The 25,137-nt window shown below is 42.5% G+C and overlaps 1 protein-coding gene across 2 annotated transcripts; it reads right to left on the bottom strand.

Annotated features, from left to right (window-relative positions):
• Window positions 1-298: 298 nt before the first annotated feature.
• Window positions 299-25,137, bottom strand: ZNF543 (zinc finger protein 543). Of its 2 annotated transcripts, XM_055370760.2 has the most exons (4): window positions 24,728-25,137; window positions 21,475-21,601; window positions 18,556-18,651; window positions 299-17,161 (listed from the first exon to the last, which is right to left on the bottom strand). In XM_055370760.2, exons 1-4 carry the CDS (start codon window positions 24,743-24,745, stop codon window positions 15,600-15,602), a joined length of 1,803 nt encoding a protein of 600 aa, XP_055226735.1. In that variant the 5' UTR covers window positions 24,746-25,137; the 3' UTR covers window positions 299-15,599. The 2 variants fall into 2 exon arrangements, with proteins under 2 accessions (XP_055226735.1, XP_018871176.1); XM_019015631.3 differs by lacking the exons at window positions 21,475-21,601; window positions 24,728-25,137 and having other exon boundaries at window positions 18,534-18,652.

Below are 25,137 nucleotides of genomic sequence, written 5' to 3'. Positions count from 1 at the left end.
CAGGCATAACATTGGTACAGTTCTGTTGGATTCACATACTATGATGAACACATTTGGCCTGATAAATCCATATAACATAACAGACACCAATTGCAGCACGTTTTAGCACAAACAGAGTACAAACAAAACTGAGAATAGCTAGGACCATTAAAAATCTCTTTAAACTTGTATAAAATGAAATAAAATAATTCAATCGGTACAGATCAAAAATAGAAGATAACTGGAAATTTTTAAAGCTGTGGTTGCATATCAAGTCACAAAACGCTAAGTAACCTGTGCATAAAGAAAACAAAGATAATCAAAATTTGAGAATATTTTATTTGCAAGATGGCATCTCCAACGCCAATTTCATAGGTCTTTTAAAAGCAGTATAATTTACAGTATTCTGACAAGTTAGGAAAAATAGATGGGATCGGCCTTTATCTTAGAGTATGGGCTTCGGCTAGTCACCTGACTTCTCTGTACCTCAGTATTCTCACCATTACATTAAAGGAGTCTCTATGGTCCCTTAAAGTGCTCAAGCTCTATTATTAATAGTATAATTTTGTGGTTTTAAATTATCATAGGATATTCAACCTGAAGTTTTGCTTTACAATGTACCAAAACTAATGTCATTTCTACATATTCTCATGAGATTCAATGAATTTTAAAGCAATCCCATTTAATGTACATGTTATCAACAAAGGATGATAATTAGAAAGATATACATTCATTTCAAACATCTTTAAAAATAACAGAAAAATATATCCCGGTAATATGAAAAAACATCTCTACAAGCATGATTCCATTAATATAAATTTCAAAATCAGGCCATAATATAATAGCTATCATTATTGACACATATTTAAAATGTCAAACTATGAAGAAATCTTGATAATAGCATCCTCTGAAGCGTAGGATGGAATTTGCAATCTGGCAGACTCATGCTGGGCATGCTGAGATTTTGTTCCATATTTTCATTGGAGGGTGTGGAGATTCACTGTATTGGTTTTAATGTATTACATTTATTCTTTTTTTCCCATTTCTCATACATGTATAAACCTATAGATTAAGTAAACAAATCTTAAATTTATAGCTTGAAGACTACCTACATGTGTTTCCCATGTAATTCCTAGACCTGCAAATGAAGAGAACATTTCCTCCCTCTCAGGCACAAATTTGCCTTCTCTCAGTTAATGCTGCAAAAATGTGAACATTATTCTGTTTTTTTAAAAAATCACCATTTATGAGGTTTGTCTGGTTAAAAACATATCAATAAAATTCTACTGTATTTGCTACTGTGTGTTTGGCATGCCACTGCCACTCGAGATTTTCTGAGTTGGAGGAGACTATATTTTTTATCATTAGTAGTTAATCCACTTCCATAACTACCATAAAACCCAGGCTAACAGTAGTGAGTTCTGGAGGTAATTACCCCCACTCTAGATTTTCTGATTATAATCACTACCTTTTCTCTTAACCTCAAATGAAAACCCAGACTCATGAGGTCTCCAACCCTGACCTTTCATTCCTGGCAAATACCATGGCCAACTATATTACAGAAAGGTTTTTCACAGGAGAACACAATTTTGTGTTCCCCAAATCCAAACCCTTCACTTTGCTCTGTGAGGCAGATGGCAACCCCAAACTACAAACAGGTTGGGGCTTCCACAAGCCCCAACTCAAGTATTCCTTCCTGGAAAATTCATTCATCTTGTTGGACAAAAGTAACAGTTTTAATCTGTGTGTTTTCTTCCACTTTATGACTGTTTCACAATTTACTTAAATATCTTACAGATGACTGTCATTTGAATTATTTATAGTTGTTGATTATTGTGAAATTGTTATAAATCTTTGTGTACATGTATTTTGGTGTAAGAAAGCCCTCATTCCTAATGGTTATGTCCCCAGAGTGATTTGTTGGGTTATAAAACACGTTTAATTTAATGTGAAACCCTTACCTCAGATCATATATAAATGTTAACTCAGGCCGGGCTCAGTGGCTCACGCCTGTAATCCCAGCACTTTGGGAGGCCGAGGCGGGTGGATCACCTTGAGGTCAGGAGTTGGAGACCAGCCTGACCAATAAGACAAAACCCCATCTCTACTAAAAATACGAAAATTAGCTGGGCATAGTGGCATGTGCCTGTAGTCCCAGCTACTTAGGAGGCTGAGGTACCAGAATCGCTTGAACCTGGGAGGCAGAGGTTGCAGTGAGCCAAGATTGCGTCATTTTGCGCTCCAGTCTGTGTGGCAGAGCGAGATTCCGTAAAAAAAAAAAAAAAAAAAGGGTCTCAGACCACATAAAAGATCTGAAAATATAAAATGCCTAGAAGAAAACATAAGTCAAAGCTTTGCAACATTGCAGTAGGCAAAGTCTAATTAGATAGTTAGATAGACAGGACACACAAAAAAACATAAAGACAAAATATTTTTATTACATCAGAATTTAAGACATCTACTCTTCCAAAAACACTGCTAAGAAAATTAAAAGGCAAGTCAAAGACTGAAAAAAAAAACTATTTGCAAAACATATAACTGAGAAATGACAATAATATAGAATATTTAAAAAGGAGAAAATTAAAGCAAAGTTATGCAATTTCATGTTAAGAAGAAAAAAGCAATTAAAAATTGACAAAAGATTGGGACCAGCTGGGCGTGGTGGCGCATGCCTGTAATCCCAACACTTGGGGAGGCTGAGGCAGGCAGATCACCTGAGGTCAGGAGCTCGAGACCAGCCTGGCCAATATGGCGAAAACCCGTCTTTACTAAAAATACAAAAATTAGCCGGGCGTGGTGGTGCGTGCCTGTAATCCGAGCTACTCAGGAGGCTGAGGCATGAGAATCAGTTGAACTTGGGAGACAGAGGTTTCAGTGAGCTAAGATTGCACCATTGCACTCTAGCCTGGGAGATAGAGCAAGATTCTGTCTCAAAAAAAAAAAAAAAAAAAAGATTTGGACAAATAACTAAAGATATACAAATCAACAATGAATACATGAAAAGATATTCAATATCATGAGTCATTTTAGCAATGCAACTTAAAACCCAAATAAGATACTGCAACACACCTGCTGAAATTAGTAAAATGTTTCAAAGTGACAATAAATACCAAGTGATGACAAAGATGCAGCACTGGAACTCTCATACATTTTTGATGAGAATGCAAAATGATACAGTCATTTTGGAAAACAACTTGACAGCTTCCTATATAGGTAAATATAAACATACCATATGATATACCAATTCTACTCTTAGTTATTTACAAAAGACAAGTTAAAATGTTTCCATCCAAATATCTGTAGCAAATATTCATGAACGTCCTATTCACGATAGCCAAAAACTTGGAAAATTGTTCACGAACAGGTGAACAGATGAACAAATTGTAGCATATCCACAAAATAAACTACTCTATATAAGAAACAATATGAAATAAAATGAATAAATCCCAAAATCATATGCCAAGTGAAAATATCTGAAAACCACATATTATATGATTCCATTCACTTCACATTCTAAAAAAGGCAAAAAGAGAAAAACCTAAATGAGTGGGCCTTATAGCTGGAGTTTGGAAGACAGTTTGACTATATCAAGGAATATTTTCTTGTGATGGAAATATTTCACAGCTTTAATGGTGGTTTGTCATCACAAAACCATGTATTCATCAAAATTCACCAAAAATATTCTTAACAGGAGATTACTGAATGCAAAGTTTACTTCATTATCTTTTTTAAGAAAAATTAATAAGACTGAACATGATGGCTCATGCTTGCAATCCTAGCACTTAGGAGGGCAGAGGCAGGAGGATAGAATGAGCCTAGGAGTTCAAGACCTGCCTGGGCAACATAACAAGACCTCATTCTCCACAAAAAGAAAAAAAGGCAAAAAAATTAATAGAAGAATATTTAAACTTAGAGATAATTCAAGACTACAACTTAGATATTCCCCTAGACCTGTCCAAAAAAAAAAAAAAAGGGAATGATATATAAAGAAAACATGCAAGAAAACAATGCAAAATTTGAACTTCCTTTAGAGTAAGTGAAAACATAGGGATGGCTGTATAGATTTAGGAAAGACAACCATACATCTGGCATATCATTTTATATACTAAAAATATTAATTTTGCAAAGAGAAAGTTGTACAGAGCCATGTGGGGGTTTGCACGCAACTCATGGGGAGACACTGGCTGCCACAATTTAGGAAGACTAACAGAAAACTTCATCTGACATTCCTTTAATTGGTGTGGATAAATGGTTTCCCCCAAAAATGGCAATGACAAGGCCAGAAAAATACTGGGCATCTGAGAAACTGGATCCTCCAGAGATTTTAGTTCACTGAGGGATGGGAAGAGGTCTGTGGGGTGGTGGAAATGGGAGTTAAGGTTTTTCCCAGAACTTCCAAACAGCCTGGGTCAGCTCAGAAAATGTTGGACTAATGTTCAATCTAGGTTTAGAGGTTTGCATGGTTGAGTCCCACAGAATGGGGCAAAAAGAGGAAGACATTTCAGAAAATGAGTATGAAGTAACAATCTACAGAAGTGAGAGAGGAAAGAATGTGAAAATTGGGTGTTCATTAATAGAAAGAATGTGAAAACAGAACTTCTTACTTTTGATATTCTATGGCAGTAAACTGTGAGATGATTACTGGAGTACAGGGAGTTTATCTGAGATATGAACTCAGGATGCACAGGAATGAAAATGAGGCAGTGAGACGGAAGAGGGGGCGCAATAAAACTTTATTAGTGGCCAGGCACAGTGGCTCACACCTGTAATCCCAGCACTTTGGCAGGCTGAAGAGGGTGGATCAATTGAGGTCAAGGGTTCGAGACCAGCCTGGCCAACATAGTGAAACCCTGTCTCTACCAAAAATACAAAAATTAGCCGGGTGTGGTGGTGGACACCTGTAATCTCGGCTACTAAGAAGGCTGAGGCATGAGAATCACTTGAACCCAGGAGGCGAAGGCTGCAGTGAGCCGAGATCACACCACTGCACTTCTACCCTACAGCCTGGGGGACAGAGCGAGACTCTGTCTCAAAAAACAAAACAAAACAAAAATTTTATTAGTGAGCAGGCTGACATCCTCCCAGAGGTCATTTGATAAGACTTGTAGGAAGATGGGTTGTACAGAACAAGACATCAACAGCGTTAGCTACAAACCCTAATCCATTTGTGTCTACATTGTGATTGGATCTTCAAGGTAATGACCAGCCAGTGTTGATATATGAAGAAGTCAATACACTCTCTTATAATGGTTTCAGCAAAGGCTCTGTTGGCAGGGAAGTTAATGTCATATCCAGAAAAAACAGCAATGCCATTAAATAAGAATCAATGTACTGTCTGGGAGGAAAAAGGTCTGACGTAAACATGTCACCAAGGGGCAGGCTGTTCTCTTGTAGGGATTACACCATATACTGTCTTAGTGTTGGTCTTTGTAAATAGTAGGTAAGGAAAGGAGCTATTTTAGTTGTGGTCAGCAGGATGCCATGTTGTTGGGCCCTTTTAAAACCTCCATTCCTGGCTGGCTGCAGTGGCTCACGCCTGTAATCCCAGCATTTTGGGAGGCTGAGGTGGGTGGATCATGAGGTCAAGAGATCGAGACCATCCTGGCCAACATGGTGAAACCCCGTCTCTACTAAAAATACAAAAATTAGCTGGGCATGGTCACAAGCGCCTATAATCCCAGCTACTCAGGAGGCTGAGGCAGGAGAATTGCTTGAACTCGGGAGGTGGAGGTTGTAGTGAGCTGAGATCGTGCCACTGCACTCCAGCCTGGTGACAGAGTGAGACTCCGTCTCAAAACAAACAAACAAACAAAAAACAATAACAAACCAAAAAAACCCTCCATCCCCTAACACCTTGGTGACTATATTTTATATCCCTAGACTGCAAGGACTGGGATGGCTGAGGACTGAGCCTGGTTAACCTTAACTACTAGGTTCCCCTCCCCTCTTCTGCAGTGGGTTTCTTTTTATAGGCACTGACGTGGGACATAAATATCCACTCACTTTGCCCACTCCAGTAATTTCATGCCCTTGTTCTATATATACTTGTCACTGATCTGCAGCACTTCTGAACAACGAGACAAGCCATTTCCCACAAAAGCACACATCTATCTTTACCTCAGGGCACTTCTCCCAGCACAAAGGTAACGCCCACTTGTACTGGTCCAGCTTCAGGCCATGGAGAGGATTTCTCTACATCCCTGGCCACATCACAGCCACTCAAGGCAGGATGTGATGTATCAATCTATTTGTAGCTTACTCCAAACATCAAGATAATCCATCTATAAATAAGGCTGGGTTTGTTTTTTTTCCTATTTTTCAGCCAACCAAAAGTATGACAGTCTGATTCCATTTTTGTTTTATGGGTTTTTTTTTTTTTTTTTTTTTTTTAGACAGAGTCTCACTCTGTTGCCCCGGCTGGAGTGCAGTGGCACATTTTCGGCTCTCTGCAACCTCCGCCTCCAGGGTTCAAGCGATTCTTGTGCTTCAGCCTCCTGAGTAGCTGGAATTACAGGCATGCGCCACCATGACCAGCTAATTTTTTGTATTTTTAGTAGACACATGGTTTCACTATGTTGGCCAAGCTTGTCTTGAACTCCTGGCCTGAGGCAATCCTCCCTGCTCGGCCTCCCAAAGTGCTGGGATTACAGGCGTGAGCCACCGTGCCTGGCCTCTGACTCCATTTTTGATATGTGACATTTGATTGTTGCCAGTTTAAAAGCCCCACCTCCCCTTTGTCCCACTTTTAAGCAACCTGATTAAAAAAGTCTACATGCTCCTTCCCTTTCCACAGCAGGAGAGCCAAACTCCCACCCCTAGCCAGTAGCAAGGCAGAAAGAGGCAGTCCAAGGCAATGCTAGTTGGCATTATACTTTCACTTCCAGGATAGCGTCATCTCAAGGTAAGTAGTGAGAGTTGTTAGCACTCCACTCCCTGCAGCCCTCTCCAAAGACAGATCAAGGTCACAAAACTTAAAAGAAGAGCGCTTCAAGGACATTTGGAACAGTTAAAATAGAGACCTAACATTTGAAACAATTAAAATAGAGACCTAACATTTGGAACAATTAAAATAAAGACCTCACTCAGGTTTTCTGAGTTGCAAAAAGGGGGAAGGGAGTGGGAATAAAAATATTTGAAGAAATAAAGGCCAAACACTTCCCAAATTTGGCAGAAGTCATACAGCTAAAGACTTGAAAAACTGAACAATCACGAAACAGGATAAACATAAAAAAATTCCACACTAGGACACATCATAATCACATTTCTGAAAACTAAAGACAAACATTTTAAAAGCAGTTAGAGAGAAATGACACATTAGTAAAGAAGAACAACAGTTCAAATGGAAGCAGATTTCTCATTTAAAACCAGAGGCCACAGGGAAGTGCTGCAATGTTTTTCAAGTTTTCCAAAAGAAAAGACTTGTCAACCATGAATCCTATACCACACAAAAATTTCCTTCAAGAATTAAGAAATAAAGATATTCTCAGATAAAAGAAAACAAAGAATATTTGTCACAGGTAGACTTATTCTAAAAAAAATGGCTACAGGAAGTTCTCCACATGCAAAGAAAATGGTAGAAGGAGGCTTCAAGATAGAAGAACAATGGAAAGGGTAAGAAATACAGGCAAAGAGACTATTCTTATCCTTTCAACAAAGTTTGACATTATGACATAGGACTAGAGATTTTAAATAAATAGGTTTGACAACAGAAGCAGAAATTATAACATCATTCAATATGGTGCTCAGCACATGGAGAGTAAATGCTCAAGACAATTGTATTAAAAGAATAATGGGGCCGGGCGCAGTGGCTCACGCCTGTAATCCCAGCACTTTGGGAGGTCGAGGTGGGTGGATCACGAGGTCAGGAGATCAGGCCAACGTGATGAAACCCCATTTCTATTAAAAATACAAAAATTAGCTAGGCATGGTGGCAAGCGCCTGTAGTCCCAGTTACTGAAAGGCTGAGGCAGGAGAATCGCTTGAATCTGGGAGGTGGAGGTTGCAGTGAGCCGAGACTGCACCACTGCACTCCAGCCTGGCGACAGAGAGCGAGACTCCGTCTCAAAAAAAAAAAAAAAAAAAAAAAAGAATAGTGAGTATAAAGGGACCTCATAAAAGTAACATTTCTACAAATCACTCAAATTGCTATAATGTTGACAACCAGCAGATTGTGATTAAGTTACATAAATACATTTTAATACATTAAGTAACCACTAAAATAATTATACCAAGAAATACACTAAAAAAAGCACTATGTTAGAGCTTGCTGTTAAAATAAAATTTAAAAATTTAAAAAACACTACAGACAAACCAAAACTGAATTCTTAAAATTGTACAGGTATCCAAAAAAAAGGCAAGAAAATAAAATATGCCAAAAACCAAACCAACGCAGAAACAAAAAAAGAAAAAAAAAGGAAAAAGAGGCCAGGCATGGTGGCTCACGCCTGTAAATCTAGCACTTTGGGAGGCCGAGGTGGGTAGATTACCTGAGGTCAGGAGTTCGAGATCTGCCTGGCCAACATGGCGAAACCCCATCTCTACTAAAAAAATACAAAAATTAGCCAGGCGTGGTGGCACATGCCTGTAATCCCAGCTACTCAGGAGGCTGAGGTAGGAGAATTGCTTGAACCCAGGAAGTGGAGGTTGCAGTGAGCCGAGATCATGCCACTGTACTGGAGCCTGGGCAACAGAGCAAGACTCTGTCTCAAGGGGGGGAAAAAAAAAAAAAGGAAAAGCAAAGGAAAAAAATGACACATTTAGTGCAACATATCAATAGCCACTTTAAAGATAAATGGTTTAATATACCAACTAAGAGAGATTTTCAAAGTGAAAAAGAAAAAGAGCAGGACCCAACTATATGTTGTCTACATAAAATTTACTTCAAATATAATGATGTAGGCAGGTTGAAAATAAAAGAAATGGACAAAGATAAGCCATGCAAACATTAACTTTTAAAAATGCAGCAATTATACCTTGTATTAGTGTAAGAGAAAGTATACTTCAGAGCTCAGAAAATGAACATGGACAAAGAGGAAAGTTTCATAATGATAAGAGGGACAATACATGAAGAAGATATAACAATCATAAATGCATATACACCAAACAAGAGAACATTCAAATATATGAAGCAAAAAGTGATAGAACTGAAAGAAGAAATAAAAAATTCCACAATTACTGTTGGGGACTTTAACATCCTTCTTTTAGCAAAATATTAGACAAAAAATGAGGAAAATATAGAAAGTCTGAATAACATCATTAATCAACAGGATCCATAAACACAGAATATTTTACCAAACAACACCAGAATATACATCCTTTTTACAAGTACCTACGGAATACTCCACAAGCATGTTGTTCATGGGCTTTTTGTTTATGGCCCCAAAACAAACTTCAACAAATATAAATGTTTTGAAATTAAACGAGCTTGTGCTCAGGCCAAATGTGAAACTAAAAATAACAACATGATAACAGGAGCATTTTAAATACTTGGAAATGAAAGAGCACACTTTTCTTTTTCTTTTTTTTTTTTTGAGACAGAGTCTTGCCCTGCCGCCAGGCTGGACTGCAGTGGTGCGATCTCAGCTCACTGCACCCTCCGCCTCCCGAGTTCAAGCGATTCTTCTGCCTCAGCCTTCCGAGTAGCTGGGATTACAGGAGCCCGCCACCACGCCAGCTAATTTTTGTATTTTTAGTAGAGATGGGGTTTCACCATGTTGGCCAGGATGGTCTCCATCTCTTGACCTCATGATCTGTCCGCCTCAGCCTCCCAAAGTGCTGGGGTTACAGGCGTGAGCCACCACACTCGGCCAAAAGAGCACACTTCTAAATAACCCATGTGTCACAGATAATTTCTTAAATGGAATCGAGAAATAGTTAAGCTGAATGAAAATATAATTACAATATAGGAAAATGTAAGATGGAGCTCAAACAGTGCTGAGTTTAGCTTATAAAACTAAATGCTTATGTTAGAATAAAGTCTCTAATGATAATCTAAGCTCCCACCTCAAGAAACTACAAACAGCAATATACAACCAAAACAAGTAGAAAAAGAAAATAACAATGATCAGAATAGAAATCAAAGTCAGAACACATAGAAAATCAATGACACAGAAAGCTGGTTCTTTGAAATAGTCAATAAAATTTATAAACATCTAAGAAGATTAACAAAGATAAAGAAGACACACATAACCACTATTATGAATAAAACAAAGGATACAACTATAGAACCTTCTGTCATGAAGGGAATAATAAGGGAATACTTCAAATAAATAACTCCATAAATTTAAGTTACAAAACTTAGATGAAATGGAACAATTCCTCAAAAATAATAATCTATCAAAACCCACCCAATATGAAATACTTTGAGTACCTATTAAGTTGAATGACTACATAATTCAAATCTTCCACAAGAGAAACCTCCAGACTTAAATGGTTTCACCAAAAGATTCTACCGAATACTTAAAGAAACAACACCAATTCTACAAAATGTCATGCAAATAAAAAGGGGGTGGCACTGGAGGAAAACCCAGTTGATTTTGGGAGGCCAGTATTAGTCAAACACCAAAATCAGATAAAGTGAAAACAAACAAAACTACTGACCAACATTGCTCATTGTAGTGGTCCCCAACTCCCCTTTCTGTGTCCTGGCCTAGAAGTGCAAGGTGCCTTGACAGCTCTGTGACCCTGGACCAAGTGCATGTCTTCCCCTGCAGGCTTAAATGTAAGCTAGGGATTGGAATGCCCAGGCACTGACAGGTTGTTGCCCGAAACACTGAGAGATCAAACATGTTGCTAAACATGTAGAAACTGGCCCTGGATCTGAGCCAAATTCCTTAAGCCCTCATATACTCTCCATAACTCAAACTTCTCATTGCAGACGTACACAAGTAGAGCTTTTTTTTTTTGTTTGCTGTCCAACACAAGGACACACTGCAGCCCCCCCAACCCCGTATGAAAGTTCCTCCGAACAATGATTTGAACTGATTACCCTGGTGTTTTACGCTCCTTTCTTTGGAATCCCAACAGGTCCTATCTCAGGACTTTTTGAAACAGTCCCTTCTGGGAACCCCTCTGCCACTTTTGGGGAAATTCCAGCCACATATTTGGCCAGATGGAATACTCATGATTTCAGATACAAAATTTCTCAATAAAATACTAGCAAATGGAATGTTGTAATTAAAAGAAATCATATTCCAATTAGCCAGGCATGGTGGCACATGACAGTAGTCCAAGCTATTTGGGAGGCTGAAGCAGAAGAATCGCTTGAACCTGGGAAGTGGAGGTTGCAGTGAGCCGAGATCGTGCCATTGTACTCCAGCCTGGGTGACAGAGACTTCGTCTCAAAAAAAAAAAAAAATCATATTCCATGACCTGATGGGGTTTATTCCAGGATTGCAAGGCTGGCCTACATTCAAAAAGCGGCCAGGCATGGTAGCTCATGCCTGTAATTCCAGTACTTTGGGAGGCCGAGGTGGGCGGATCCCTTGAGGTTGGGAGTTCGAGACTAGCCTGGCCAACATGGTGAAACCCCATCTCTACTAAAAATACAAAAATTAGCTGGGCATGGTGGTGCACACCTGTAGTCCCAGCTACTTGGGAGGCTGAGGCAAGAGAATTGCTTGAACCTGGGAGGCGGAGGTTGCAGTGAGCTGAGATTGCACCACTGCTGCACTCCAGCCTTGGCGAAAGAGTGAGACTTGGTCTCAAAAAAACAACAAAACATTCTAAAATCAGTTAAAGCCATCCATCATAACAGGCTAAAGAAGAAAAATTACATGATCATATCAATTGAAGGGGGAAAAGCATTTGGCAAATTACATGTCCATTCACAATAAAAGCCCTCAGCAACTCAGAAGGGAAACTTTCTAAAGAACATGTACATAAGAGTCTACAGGTATTATATTTAACGATCTACACTGAATGCTTTCTCCCAAACATCAAGAAAAAGGCAAGTATGTCCTCTTTCACCATTTCTATTCAACATCACACTGGAAGTTCTAGCTAGTGCAATAAACACAAGAAAAGGAAATAAAAGTAATATAGATTGGGTAGGTGAAATAAGATGTTTGGGCCAGGAGCAGTGGCTCATGCCTGTAATTCCAGCACTTTGGGAGGCTGAGGCAGGAGGCTTACTTGAGCTCAGGAGTTTGAGACCCATCTGGCAACATGGTGAAACCTCATCCCTACAGAATACACAAATATTAGCTGGGCATAGTGGAGTGTGCCGGTAATCCCAGCTACTCGAGAGGCTGAGGGTAAAAATTCCTTGAACCCGAGAGGCAGAGGTTGCAGTGAGCCAAGATCGCACCACTGTACTCCAGCTTAGGTGACAGAGCAAGAGTGTCAAAAAAAAAAAAAAAAAAAAGTAGAAATAAGATGTTTGATGTTTGCTAATAACATTAATATTTTTGAAGAAAATCCTAAGAAAGCTATCAAAAAATGTTGCTGGAACTACTGACTTCAGCAGTCACAGAATACATATAAAAATTCTAATTTATATATTTCTCTATAATTGCAAGTATCAGGTGCAAACTGAAATTTAAAACTCAATACAACATATAATGGCCCTCTAAGAAACTGTCTAGATTTTTAAAATATGTCCATAATCTATAAGCTGAAAATTACAAAACTCTTATGAAATAAATCAACGAGGACCTCAATAAACAGAGGGACGTACCATATTCATGAACTGTAAGACTCAACAAGATGTCAATTCCCACCAAAACGATCTTTAGATTTAAGGCAATTTATATCAAAATCCCAGCAACATATTTCATAGAGACAAACATGCAATAAAATGTATATGCAAAGCCAAAGGAAACAATTGATATGAAAGCCAAATCAATTTTTATTTTTTATTTTTATTATTTATTTTTTGAGACAGGGTCTCACTCTGTCACCCAGGCTGGAGTGTAGTGGCACCATCTCAGCTCACTGCAACTTCCACCTCCCGGGTTCAAACAATTCTTCTGCCTCAGCCTCCCGAGTAGCTGGGACTACAGGCGCCTGCCACCTTGCCTGGCTAGGTTTTGTATTTTTTTAAATAGAGACGAGTTTTCACCATATTGGCCAGGCAGGTCTTGAACTCCTGACCTCACGTAATCTGCCCACCTTGGCCTCCGAAAGTGTTGGGATGACAGGCGTGAGCCACCATGCCTGGCCCCAAATCAATTTTTAAAAAGAATAAAGAGTGAGGAATAAGTTTACCCTATTTTAAAATTTAGTAGATAGCAATAGTAATCAAAATAGAGTGGTATTGGCATAGGTTTAGGCTCAAAGACCAATGGAATAACATAGAGAACCAAGAAATAGACCAACATGAATATACTTAAATAATTTTTTGCTAAGGTGTAAAAGCAATTCAATAGAGGCAGAATAGTCTTTTCAATAAATGGAGCTTAAAAAAATTCATGGGCAACAACAAAAGAAACTAAAGTTCATACTGTTAATACAAAAATTAACTTAACGTGAATCAGATCCAATGTAGAAGATAAAATTTGCAGGAGGAAATACGATAGAAAACCTGGTGAGGAGTTCTTAGACATGACATAAAAAGGACAAGGAGGGCTGGGTGCAGTGGCCCATGCCTGTAATCCCAACACTTTGGAAGGTTGAGCCAGGCAGATCACAAGGTTAAGAGATGGAGACCATCCTGGCCAACATGGTGAAACCCCATCTCTACTAAAAATACAAAAATTAGCTGGGTGTGGTGGCACAAACCTGTAGCCCCAGCTACTTGGGAGGCTGAGGCAGGAAAATCACTTGAACCCGGAAGGCGGAGGCAGCTGCAGTGAGCCGAGATCTCACCACTGCACTCCAGCCTGGGCAACAGGGCGAGACTCCATCTCAATTTAAAAAAAAAAAGGACCAAGAGATGTCTTCAAAATAATGACATGAATTAATACAATACAAAATGGCTTTGCCTACAACTACAATAGAAAACTATACAAGTGTTCACTAAAAGGCTCTGAGCGCTGGGTGCAGTGGCTCACACCTGTAATCCCAGAACTTTGGGAGGCCGAGGCGGGCGGATCACCTGTCAGGAGTTCGAGATCAGCCTGACCAACATGCAGAAACCCCATCTCTATTAAAAATACAAAATTAGCTGGGCGTGGTGGCGCATGCCTGTAATCCCAGCTACTTGGGAGGCTGAAGAAGAAGAATCGCTTGAACCCGGGAGGCAGAGGTTGCAGTGAGCCAAGATTGTGCCACTGCACTCCAGCCTGAGCAACAAGAGCAAAACTCTGTCTCAAAAAAAAAAAAAAAAAAAAAAAAAAAAAAAAAAAAAGGCTCTGAGGAGGGAAGTCCCACTCGGACACCCCTCTCTTCTCAGAGGAGAGCTAGTCTCTTTTCTCTTTCTTTTGCCTATTAAACCTCTGCTCCTAAACCAAGTAAGTAAATAAGTAAATAAATAAATAAGGCTTTGAGGAGTTCAAAGTGAATACATGATTATTTTTACTTCTGTACAATATATTTGAGGTAAAACTATCACATGGCTCAAAATCTAGTCTTAAAAATATTAAAAAGGAATTACAAAACGCTCTAAATGTGTAGCATTTCAATCAAGACTAAGTCCATGGTGACAACTGTGAAAGTCACACATCCCTACATATATGCATGCCGGCTTGCCTGTTAAAATTCCAGTTAAAGTGAATTTTCACACACTCTTTAAAAAGATTAAAAATGACATTCCTTCTATGTTTGTTCTTCTGAGTTTATCATGATCTTTCAAAGGAATTCAGCTACATACTGTATTTTTGGGGGGCCTTAATTTGACCTTTAGAAAACTGAGGTGGACCTAACTCAAAGGAGAGGTAAAGAAGCTGAGAAACCACAATCATAGGAAAAAACTAAGATTCCCAGGATTACTGTGTGCATGAACAATTACACTATCATCCCTATCCCAGGAAAACTTAAAAAAAAAAAAAAAAAAGTAAATCCACATCAAGAAAAAGTATGTGTATTGGCTAAAGACACATGGTGAAACATTTTTTAAACAAGCATCTGAAGTGGACAATGTGTCCAAACATACGTACATCCTTATCTCCTTATAAAAGTGTTTCGTAACTCAAGCCTCCATATTTTTTATAAAGATGTATGCTCCTGCACCTCGAGAGTGGAGAACGTTGCAGGACTAAGCAAGCTTTCACAAAATGTTTTCAAGCCCTCGTTTGTATAACTGTTCTGACACTGGGCAGCAGTGAATGTATACACAAGAAAAATAAAGGGGATGAGATCTTTTGTTTCTGAAACATTTCCCTCTCCCAAATAAAATAACAAAGGGATGACAAATTGCCATAGGCTTGTCAGACAAGTCTCAAAGAAGCTGTGTTTTCTTTATCTTCCCTATATTTCCTCTTCCTTTGTTTAAATATCCCTGAGATAATATTTCACTGTAAACTAAGAAGAAAGATGTGGCTGAAAGTTTTCCTAAGTGCATAGCAACCACTGGGTCTCTCTCATGGGTGAATTCTCAGATGGAGAATAAGACTCCAGGCTGGTTCAATTTCTAACACGATTGTTTAGATGACAAATGATAATCTATTACACGTTTTCTCAAAGAGAGGATGCTTATGAAGTTTCTCTTCAGTGTGAATGGCCAGATGGTAAGATGCTCCCTTTCACCACAGATTTTCTTCAGTGGTGATATTCAAAAACTCTTTCCCTAATAAAAGTTCCTGGATGTTGACTGACGTCTGTGCAGTCATAAAAGGTCTTCCCACATCTGTTACAATGGTAGGGTTTCTCTCAGTATGAATCCTTTGATGATGTGTGAGGGATGAGCCGCGATTAAAAGCCTTTCCACACTCACTGCATTCATACGGCTTCTCTCCAGTGTGAATGATGGAGTGTCGAATAAGGTTTGCGCTCCGGCAAAAGGCTTTCCCACACTGGATGCATTCATAGGGTTTCTCTCCAGTGTGAATCTGTTGGTGCCTCGTAAGGTGTGAGCTGCGGTTGAAGGCCTTTCCACACTCCACACACTCATAGGGTTTCTCTCCAGTGTGGATGCTGAAGTGTCGAATGAGGTCTGCTCTATCACTAAAGGCTTTTCCACATTCTTTGCATTCATAGGGTTTTTCTCCCGTGTGGGTCCTTTTATGCAAGACAAAAGTGGAGTAGTGGGTAAAGGCCTTTTCACATTCACTGCATTCATAAGGCTTCTCCCCAGTATGAATCCGTTGATGCTGCTTGAGGTGTGACCTACGGTTGAAGGCCTTCCCACACTCCATGCACTTATAGGGCTTCTCCCCAGTGTGGATAATGTAGTGTTGAATGAGGTCTGCACTCTCGCAAAAAGCTTTTCCACACTCGTTGCATTCAAAGGGTTTCACTCCAGTGTGAATCTGTTGGTGCCACGTGAGGTATGACCGGCGGTTGAAGGCCTTCCCACACTCAATGCACTCGTAGGGCTTCTCTCCCGTGTGGATGATGTAGTGTCGAATGAAACCTGGCCTATCTCGAAAGGCTTTGCCACACTCTTTGCACACAAAGGGTTTTTCTCCAGTGTGGCTCCTGTTATGCAAGACAAAAGTGGAGCGGTGGGTGAAGGCCTTTCCACATTCACTGCATTTATAAGGCTTCTCTCCGGTGTGAATCCGCTGGTGCCGTGTGAGGTGTGACCTGCGGTTAAAAGCCTTCCCACACTCCATGCACTTATACGGCTTCTCCCCAGTGTGGATGATGTGGTGCTGAAGAAGATGAGTGCTCTTGCTAAAGGTTTTCCCACACTCTGTGCATTCATAGGGCTTCACCTGAGTGTGAATCCGTTCATGCTGAACAAGGAGGGAATTCTTTTTAAACACTTTCCCGCATTCCTCACATTTATAGGAATTTTTCTCTTCGCAAATCAAGGCATCTGTAACTGGTCCGTGTGAATCACATTCATAGAGATCATCTTCTGTTGAAACTTGTTTCTGTGTAATCTTTGTACATATACCATCATCTGACCCCAAACCATCATGTTCAGAACTCATTTTCTCCAGCAGCTTCCCCCGCTGGGGGCCTATCCCTATTTTCAAGTGGACTACTTGCATTTCAGACGGCCCATCCTGATCCTTGGATTGCCCTAATTGGGAGTTCTTTGAGGCTCCTTGTGTCAGTCGTTCCTGGAGTAAGACTTCCTCAGGCAAGGCCAGGTGAGAAAAGGTAGGCTCTGTGGTCTTGGGTTTTGTGTTGTCACCTGGAAGGAATACAATACACAAAAAGGCTTATTAGAGATGGCATTATAGAAAAAACAAAGGCCAGGGACAGTGATTCATACCTGTAATCCCAGCACTTTGGGAGGCCAAGGCAGGCAGATCACCTGAGGTCAGGAGTTTGAGACCAGCCTGGCCAACATGGTGAAACCCCGTCTGTGCTAAAAATACAAAAATTAGCTGGGCATGGTGGTGCACGCCTGTAATCCCAGGTACTCAGGAGGCTAAGGCAGGAGAACCACCTGAACCCGAAAGACAGAGGTTGCAGTGAGCCGAGATTGTGCCACTGCACTTCAACTTGGGCAACAGAGCAAGACTCCATCTCAAAGAAAAAAAGAAGAAGAAGAAACAAGATCAGCATTTCAGTGAGAACAAGAGATGAAATAGTACCCTCAGCCTCCCAAAGTGCTGGGATTATAGGCATGAGTCACCATGCCCAGCCTAGAGCAGATCTTGAAAGAGAAAATTATGCTGGGCACGGTGGCTCATGACTGTAATCCCAGCACTTTGGGAGGCTGAGGCGGGTGGATCACCTAAGGTCAGGAGTTTGAGACCAGCCTGACCAAAATGGAGAAACCTCGTCTCTACTAAAAACACAAAATTAGCCAGGTGTGGTGGCGTATGCCTGTAATCCCAGCTACTCAGGAGGCTGAGGCAGGAGAATCACTTGAACCCAGGAGATGGAGGTTGTAGTGAGCCAAGACTGCGCAATCGCACTCCTGCCAGGGCAACAGTGGGAGGCTCCATCTCGCAAACAAACAAACAAAAAGGGCCAAAAATAGAGTCTGCCTTGTAAGACTATAGTGAAGATGAAGTGAAACACTACATATACTATGGTCGGCAGAGAGCAAGGCACTGAGTAAGAAATAAATACATGTTAGCCATAATTTTTTATTATGGGTTAGTGAAATATATACACCTGGGACCTAACCTGGAAGTACTTAAATTTAAGATGTAAGAGGCCAGGCTTGGTGGCTCAGCATTTTCGAACGCTGAGGCAGGAGGAGAGCTTGAGCCCAGGAGTTTGAGACCAGCCTCAGCAACATAACAAGACCATCTCTATAAAAAATTTTAAAAACTCAGCCAGGCATGGTGCACATGCCTGTAGTCTCAGCTACCTGGGAGGCTGAGGTGGGAGAATCCCTTGAGCCCAGGAGGTTGAGGCTGCAGTGAGCTATGATCACATCCCTGTACTCCAGCCTGAGTGACAGAGTGAAACCCTGTCTGGGGGGCGGGGGGGGGAAAAAAAGAGGCTCCATGGATCCCAAGCACCCAGAGAGACCACAATAAGAAGATTGCCCACAAAATTCAGAGGCAGTGTTCACTTTTCCATGTGTAAGCTGCCATGACCCCTACCTTCCCAGCTGTTGGCTCCTACCTGGATAGGAGCTTTGGGAGAGGTCTTTTGTAACCATCCATAGCTCCTGTCTGTGATCCAACTGGTAGATCAGCTCTGGTTTGAACAAAGGGCAGCCTGTGCATGGAGAACAAAAGAGGACACAGGGAGTTAGGTTAGAAGAAAGAAACCTGTCAATCTGATCTGGGACTTCAGGATGGGGAAGACCATGAAGTGAAGCTATTCTCAGCCAAGCAAAGAAAACGTTGAACCGTGACCATAAAACAACTACAAAAACACCATCTGGCAGGGCACAGTGGGTCATGCCTGTAATCCCAGCACTTTGGGAGGCCAAGGCAGGTGGATCACCTGAGGTCAGGAGTTCGAGACCAGCCTGCCCAACATGGTGAAACCCCATCTCTACTAAAAATACAAAAAGTTAGCCAGGTGTCGTGGCAGGTACCTGTAGTCCCAGCTACTCGGGAGGCTGAACCCGGGAGGCGGAGGTTGTAGTGAACCGAGATCATGCCACCGCACTCCAGCCTGGGCGACAAGAGCGAAGCTCCGTCTCAAAAAAAGTAAAAAAAAAACATCCTCATTGGGCCCCAAAGACTGTAAGCAGTAGTGCTGGCTGTGTGATAGTACCAATTACTTTTAATCTCCATCCTACAAAAATCTCAACCCTGTTAAGACAAATTTTCTGAAGGGATTTTATAATTAGTCCCCATGGCAGTAGAAAAGCCCTGGTCTCCATCATCTTGCAAATGGCAACCCTGATCAACTGTACTCTGAGGTAGGCAGGTGACCTATACCAGCCACTCCAAAGAGAGAAAAAGCCTTCTCTTTCAGGAAGGGCTAAATGAGGGAGGCTGCCACTCCTGCTGCCATGCAGCATCCTGGGAATTCTGTGAGGGAACCTGCCTAAAAACCTTACCAAGAAGAGGGAGCAAAGAGGCTGGGCACAGTGGCTCACGCTTGTAATCCCAACGCTTTGGGAGACTGAGACCAGCTAGAGCAAATGGTGAAACCCCATCTCTACTAAAAATACAAAAAGTAGCCGGGTGTGGTGTCATGCACCTGTGGTCCCAGCTACTTAGGAGACTGAGGTGGGAGGATCACTTGAGCCTGGAAGGTGAGGCTGCAGTGAGCTGAGATCGTACCACTGCACTCCAGCGTGGGTTACAGAGTGAGACCCTGTCTCCAAAAAAGAAAAAAGAAAGTGGGAGCAAAGAAAGACAACTGGCTTGACACCCACCAACCCAGGAGCCAGCCTTACCACTAAGCTTATTAGGTGAGATAATATATTTCCTTCAGGGTTAAGACTGTATGAGCTGATCTGCACATATAGCCCAAAACTTTTCAAAATATAAGGGGGTAAAAGACATAAGTACTCTATGGAGAAGTTAATGGCACAGGCAGTAGGACCCACAAAAACACAGGGTGGGATTCATCAGTCATCTCTAAGCAAATGTTCACTCATTTTTGCTATGTGCTTGGCACTGGGTTCAATGACAGTGCAGTGAAAAAGGGGAATCATACCTTCCTTCAGCTTTGTCAGGATCATGCTCCTCACTACCTCAGGGCCTTTGCACATGCCAGCCTGCCTACTTGGAATACTACTTGCTCCTCTATCTTGTTCCTTCTAATCAACTCACTCTTTGGGTCTCAGCTCAAATGTCACTTCTTGGAGAGACTTTCCTGCTGTGGCTCTCAAATCCAAGTCCTTAATCAATATGCCACCCGGCCATAGAACTTTACTCCTAATAGTATGTCAATAACTGATATTTATACAACGTAACTATAACCTAGGGAATATGCCAAGCAATTTAAATGCACTGTATTTTATAAACACTCAATTAAATTTAGTCATTAGTTTAGAAAAGAAATAACATATTTGAGATACTGAGTCTCCATTCAGGAGAAAGGTAAGTTTCTTCACTGACCTAAGGCTTTTTTCTACATTCTAAGCAAAGCATTACATTGCTACTCTTATGGTCCCTGCATGAAAAATTCTATTTTAGGATTTCTTCACAGGATGCACATTAAGAATGTACTGCAATCAGGACCACATTATAGATGAAGAGATCGAGGCTCAGGCAGATAAAGTGACTTGCCAAAATCTGGGAAATGGCGAATGGCCAAGCTGAAATGTACACCTGAGTCTAGTCATCAAAAGCATCTGGCCAATTTAACTAAAAAACTATACAAAGTTGTTCCAAAAAATGCTGAGTCCAAGTGTGATACTGCTGATTATAAGGACAATGATTTAGACAGCAGTAACAATAGTGACAGCAACAGGGGTCACAACTGCTAACCTGCACCCAACCACCTATCACAACACACTGTACTGAACCATTTGCCCTCACACTAGCTCTATGAAATAAATACTATATTGGCCTTTTTTTTTTTTTTTTTCAGACGGAGTCTCTCTCACACTGTCGCCTGGGCTGGAGTGTAGTGATGCGATCTCGGCTCACTGCAACTTCCACCTCCTGGGTTCAAGTGATTCTCCTGCCTCAGCCTCCTGAGTAGCTGGGATTACAGGCACCCGCCATCACACCCGGCTAATTTTTTGTATTTTTAGTAGAGACGGGGTTTCACCATGTTGCCCAGGCTTGTCTCAAACTCCTGACCACCTGATTTGTCTGCGTTGGCCTCCCAAAGTGCTGGGATTACAGACATGAGCCACTGTGCCTGGCCTGGCCCTTTTTATTCATGAGAAAAACTGAGGCACAGAGGGATTCCTTAACTTGCCCAGGAACACAGGGATCATAAGCAGTGGAGATGGGAGTGGACTCCTGGACACCAGACCCTGGTCTCCCAAGTGCTACACTCAGAGCAAATGGCGAACACCCCTGTGTGGTGCCAGGAGCCTCAGAACAAGTAGGCTGTGGAGGAGAGAGGGGAACATGAGTAGGAGAACTCAATCCTAAGGGAGCACAGGACCAGAAGGGGCCTTACCCAGAGACATGAGAAGTCCCCAGGTCTCCAGCATCACCTCCTGATACAAGGTTCTCTGGGCTGCATCCAACTGTCCCCACTCCTCCTGGGTGAATGTCACAGCCACATCCTCAAAGGTCACAGACACCTGGAAAATTAAACAGAGATAGTAGTGTTTCCCTTGGAACTGTGGAATACAACTAGAACTTGTCACTCCAGCACTGCAAAAGATGCACAGTGACCCAAGAATCAAATCACCAAGCATCTCTAGAGGGCCATGATCTGTGCCAGGCATGAGGGGAATGTGGACATTGCCTTGGATAAATTACAGCAGTGTCGGTCAGGCGCGGTGGCTCACGCCTGTAATCCCAGCACTTTGGGGGGCCAAGAAGGGCAGATCACGAGGTCAGGAGATTGAGACCATCCTGGCTAACATGGTGAAACCCCGTCTCTGCTAAAAATACAAAAAAATTAGCCGGGCGTAGTGGCAGGCGCCTGTAGTCCCAGCTACTCGGGAGGCTGAGGCAGGAGAATGGCGTGAACCCAGGAGGCGGAGCTTGCAGTGAGCCGAGATCGCACCACTGTACTCCAGCCTGGGCGACTGAGCGAGACTCGTCTCAAAAAAAAAAAAAAACGGCCGGGCGCGGTGGCTCACGCCTGTAATCCCAGCACTTTGGGAGGCCGAGGCGGGTGGATCACGAGGTCAGGAGATCGAGACCATCCTGGCTAACACGGTGAAACCCCGTCTCTACTAAAAATACTAAAAATTAGCCGGGCGTGGTGGCGGGCGCCTGTAGTCCCAGCTACTCGGGAGGCTGAGGCAGGAGAATGGCGTGAACCCAGGAGGCGGAGCTTGCAGTGAGCCGAGATCGCGCCACTGCACTCCAGCCTGGGCGACAGAGCGAGACTCCGTCTCAAAAAAAAAAAAAAAAAAAAAAAAAAAAAAAAATTACAGCAGTGAAGAGAGAGAAGCCTCCTATGCAGAAAGCCACTTGACACAGAAATAAGGTCAGGACAATCCTAAGTGGACTGAGAGGCACAGACAGTAAGTGCTCTGAGACATCAGAGGAATGGGAAAGAATAATAACAAAAACAACACCAGCAACAATAACAAGAACAGCACCTGAGTCTTACCGATCCTCCCTGTGAGCCTGCCTCATGCTAATGGCTTTACATGCCATGGTAAAGTGACTAAAAGTCCCCAGCTCAGGAGTCAGACTCCTGAGATTTAAAACCAAATTCCTGAAATCAACACAAGTCTGCTATGTGACCTTGGAAATCTCATTTCATTTATCTGAGCCCTGATGTCCAGGTCAACACAACAGGGTTTTCCACTTCACCAAGAATAGTCAAAAGATCTGAAGAAAAGCTGTAAAGGAAACACTGGGGCAAAGGGCCACAGCTCCTGAGTTCACCATCATCATCTCCATGTCACACTCAGAGACTTGAGGTCCAGGACCTCCACTAGTCTACCCAAAGTCACATATCTTATCAGAAAAGACAGAATTTGAACCTGGGGCCCTATGGTCTATGTTCTAATCATGCAACCCGACACTCCTTCATTAGCAAAGTTAATGCACAGTTAATGAGGATGGGAAACATTGAAATACATCCATTTGAGCCACCCTGAAAATATTTTCAGGATTTTTTTTTTTTTTTTTTGAGACAGGGTCTCAATATTTTGCCCAGTTTGGGCTTGAACTCATGATCCTCCTGCCTTAGCCTCCCAAGCTGGATATACAGACACATGCCACTGTGCTGGGGTTAGCCACTTGAAATATTTTCATGGACATGGGCAGAGCAGCATAGTCATAATCACCTACCTCACAGAAGAGTCACCTGAGGTGGTGGCACCTGCCTCAAAAGTGGCAGGGCCTGGACCTGCATCTACTGCCTCGGACACTTCTGGGCCTCACAGATGCCCATTCTCATAGGAAGAATCCACAACGAGCTATCACTACCTTTTCCTGTTTGAGTCCTACCAACAAGTATCCCTGAGGTCAGGATACTTCAGGAGAAAGGAACAAGAGTCACAGAGGACACAGCAGGTTGTAGCCATGAGAACATGGGCCCCTGACTGGCTATGTCTGTCCTGGCTAAGGAGGAAGGCACATCTAGCAAAAGACCACAAAATCTTGTGTCCCAAGACATGTGTCAGCTGGTATAGGAGAAAACCACTCAGGAAACCACTGTGGAAGCCACACGGGTCCCCTGCGGACTCCTTAAACAACCAATAAACCATTTTTGTTTTAGTCCACACAGTTCTGCCAGCATGAAATGCCATGACTCCTCATGTCCAAGACCACCTGCTAGAAGGAAGCCTGCTCAACTTGCAAAGTTTACTTTAGGTGTCACCCCCAGGCCTCCCTAACCATTGCGGGCAAAGAAGAGGGTAAAAACACAGGCTGTGATGGTAGACACACCAGTTGTTAGTTTCTGATACTTAAGAGCTACAGTGATGTAAGGTAGGTAATTGAACCTATGTGAGCCTCCAGCTGCTCTTGTGTAAAACAGTGATGACAAGAGAACCTAATTCTAAGGAGTTCAGGATTAAAGGAGCTGAGGGTTAAATAATGCCTGCCAATCAGCCCACAGCAAGGACTCTTTATGATCAGATGTCACTCTTTGCAATTATTTCGTTTCTCTTTGTTCACATAACATCCTAGACCAACTCAAACGGCAAGCTTCTTTAATATCGTCAGATTCTCTATACAAAAATGCCACACATTGCCAAAAATGGGCAAGTGCGTAAGGCGCCACTTTAGCCGGAATTGCCAAGAAAGCCACCTCCAAATAGGTGACATCTGGACAGAGGCCAGAAAGATATGAGAGGGAGACCCTGCGAAGTTATAGGGGCAGTGTTCAAGGCAAAGGGAAGTGCAAAGAGAAAGCCTGGAAAAAGGAAGAAGACTGCACGGTCAGGTTGGTGGCTCTGAAGAGCAAAGGACAAGAGAAAAATGGAGAGACAAGGTCAGGGGTGGTTGGCCAGGTGGATGGGGTAGGGGCTGGCAGGCAACAGAGGAGGCTGGATTTAAGGGAAGTGTGATGAGATCCATGAAGGAAGCATCATTCATCCTTCTACCAAGGACTGAGCACCTGTCGGAGGCCAACACTATTGCAGGACTGCGGATAAAGGAAATGACAAGCTACGGCCGCTTCTCTTAAATAAACGACGGCGACAAAGAAACATCCTGTGACTGTCTTGGCTTCTGCCTGCCCACAAGGCCTCCAGAAATAGCAGAGCAGCAGCAAGGCCAAAACCTCGTCCACTCACCTGCGCCGAGGCTGCCATCCTGAGACCCTGAAGCCCTAGCGGGGCCCGGGAATGCCGCGGCTCAGCCGACCCCCCAGCCCTTCTCTGTCCTGGGCGGGGCGACCTCGGCTGACTTTCGCACTCGGAGCCTCAGTTTCCCCAGAGAAAAATGCGCACAAAGCGGGCGCAGCGTCGGGGCTGAGGAGACGGAAGGCGGCTGCGGAGGCCTAGGCCCCGGCAGGCGCCGGTGGAACACCCCGTTAGGGAATAAGCGGGGCGTCAGGCTCCCGCCAAGATGCGGAGAAGGCGCGTAACAGCCTCATTACCCTCCCCTGCTCAGGCCGCTGGACACGCCTACCCAGCGGTCCAGGCCCCACACTGTTTCAGGGCCAATCCTGCTCACGGAGATGACGTCACGCGACTAAGCGGAA

The sequence above is a fragment of the Gorilla gorilla genome, chromosome 20, assembly GCF_029281585.2.
Source record: "Gorilla gorilla gorilla isolate KB3781 chromosome 20, NHGRI_mGorGor1-v2.1_pri, whole genome shotgun sequence".
Lineage (NCBI taxonomy): Eukaryota > Metazoa > Chordata > Mammalia > Primates > Hominidae > Gorilla > Gorilla gorilla.
The sequence above is the reverse complement of the archived record's forward strand: the minus strand, read 5'-3'. Positions and strand labels throughout refer to the sequence as shown.

Excerpts from the sequence above, each read along its gene's own strand:
- ZNF543 (XM_055370760.2), bottom strand. Across the intron at positions 18,652-21,474 it reads GGGACTTCTCATGTCTCTGG|GCTGCCCTTTGTTCAAACCA; the intron begins GTAAGGCCCCTT and ends CTCCATGCACAG. Across the intron at positions 17,162-18,555 it reads CTCCCAAAGCTCCTATCCAG|GTGACAACACAAAACCCAAG; the intron begins GTAGGAGCCAAC and ends TATTCCTTCCAG.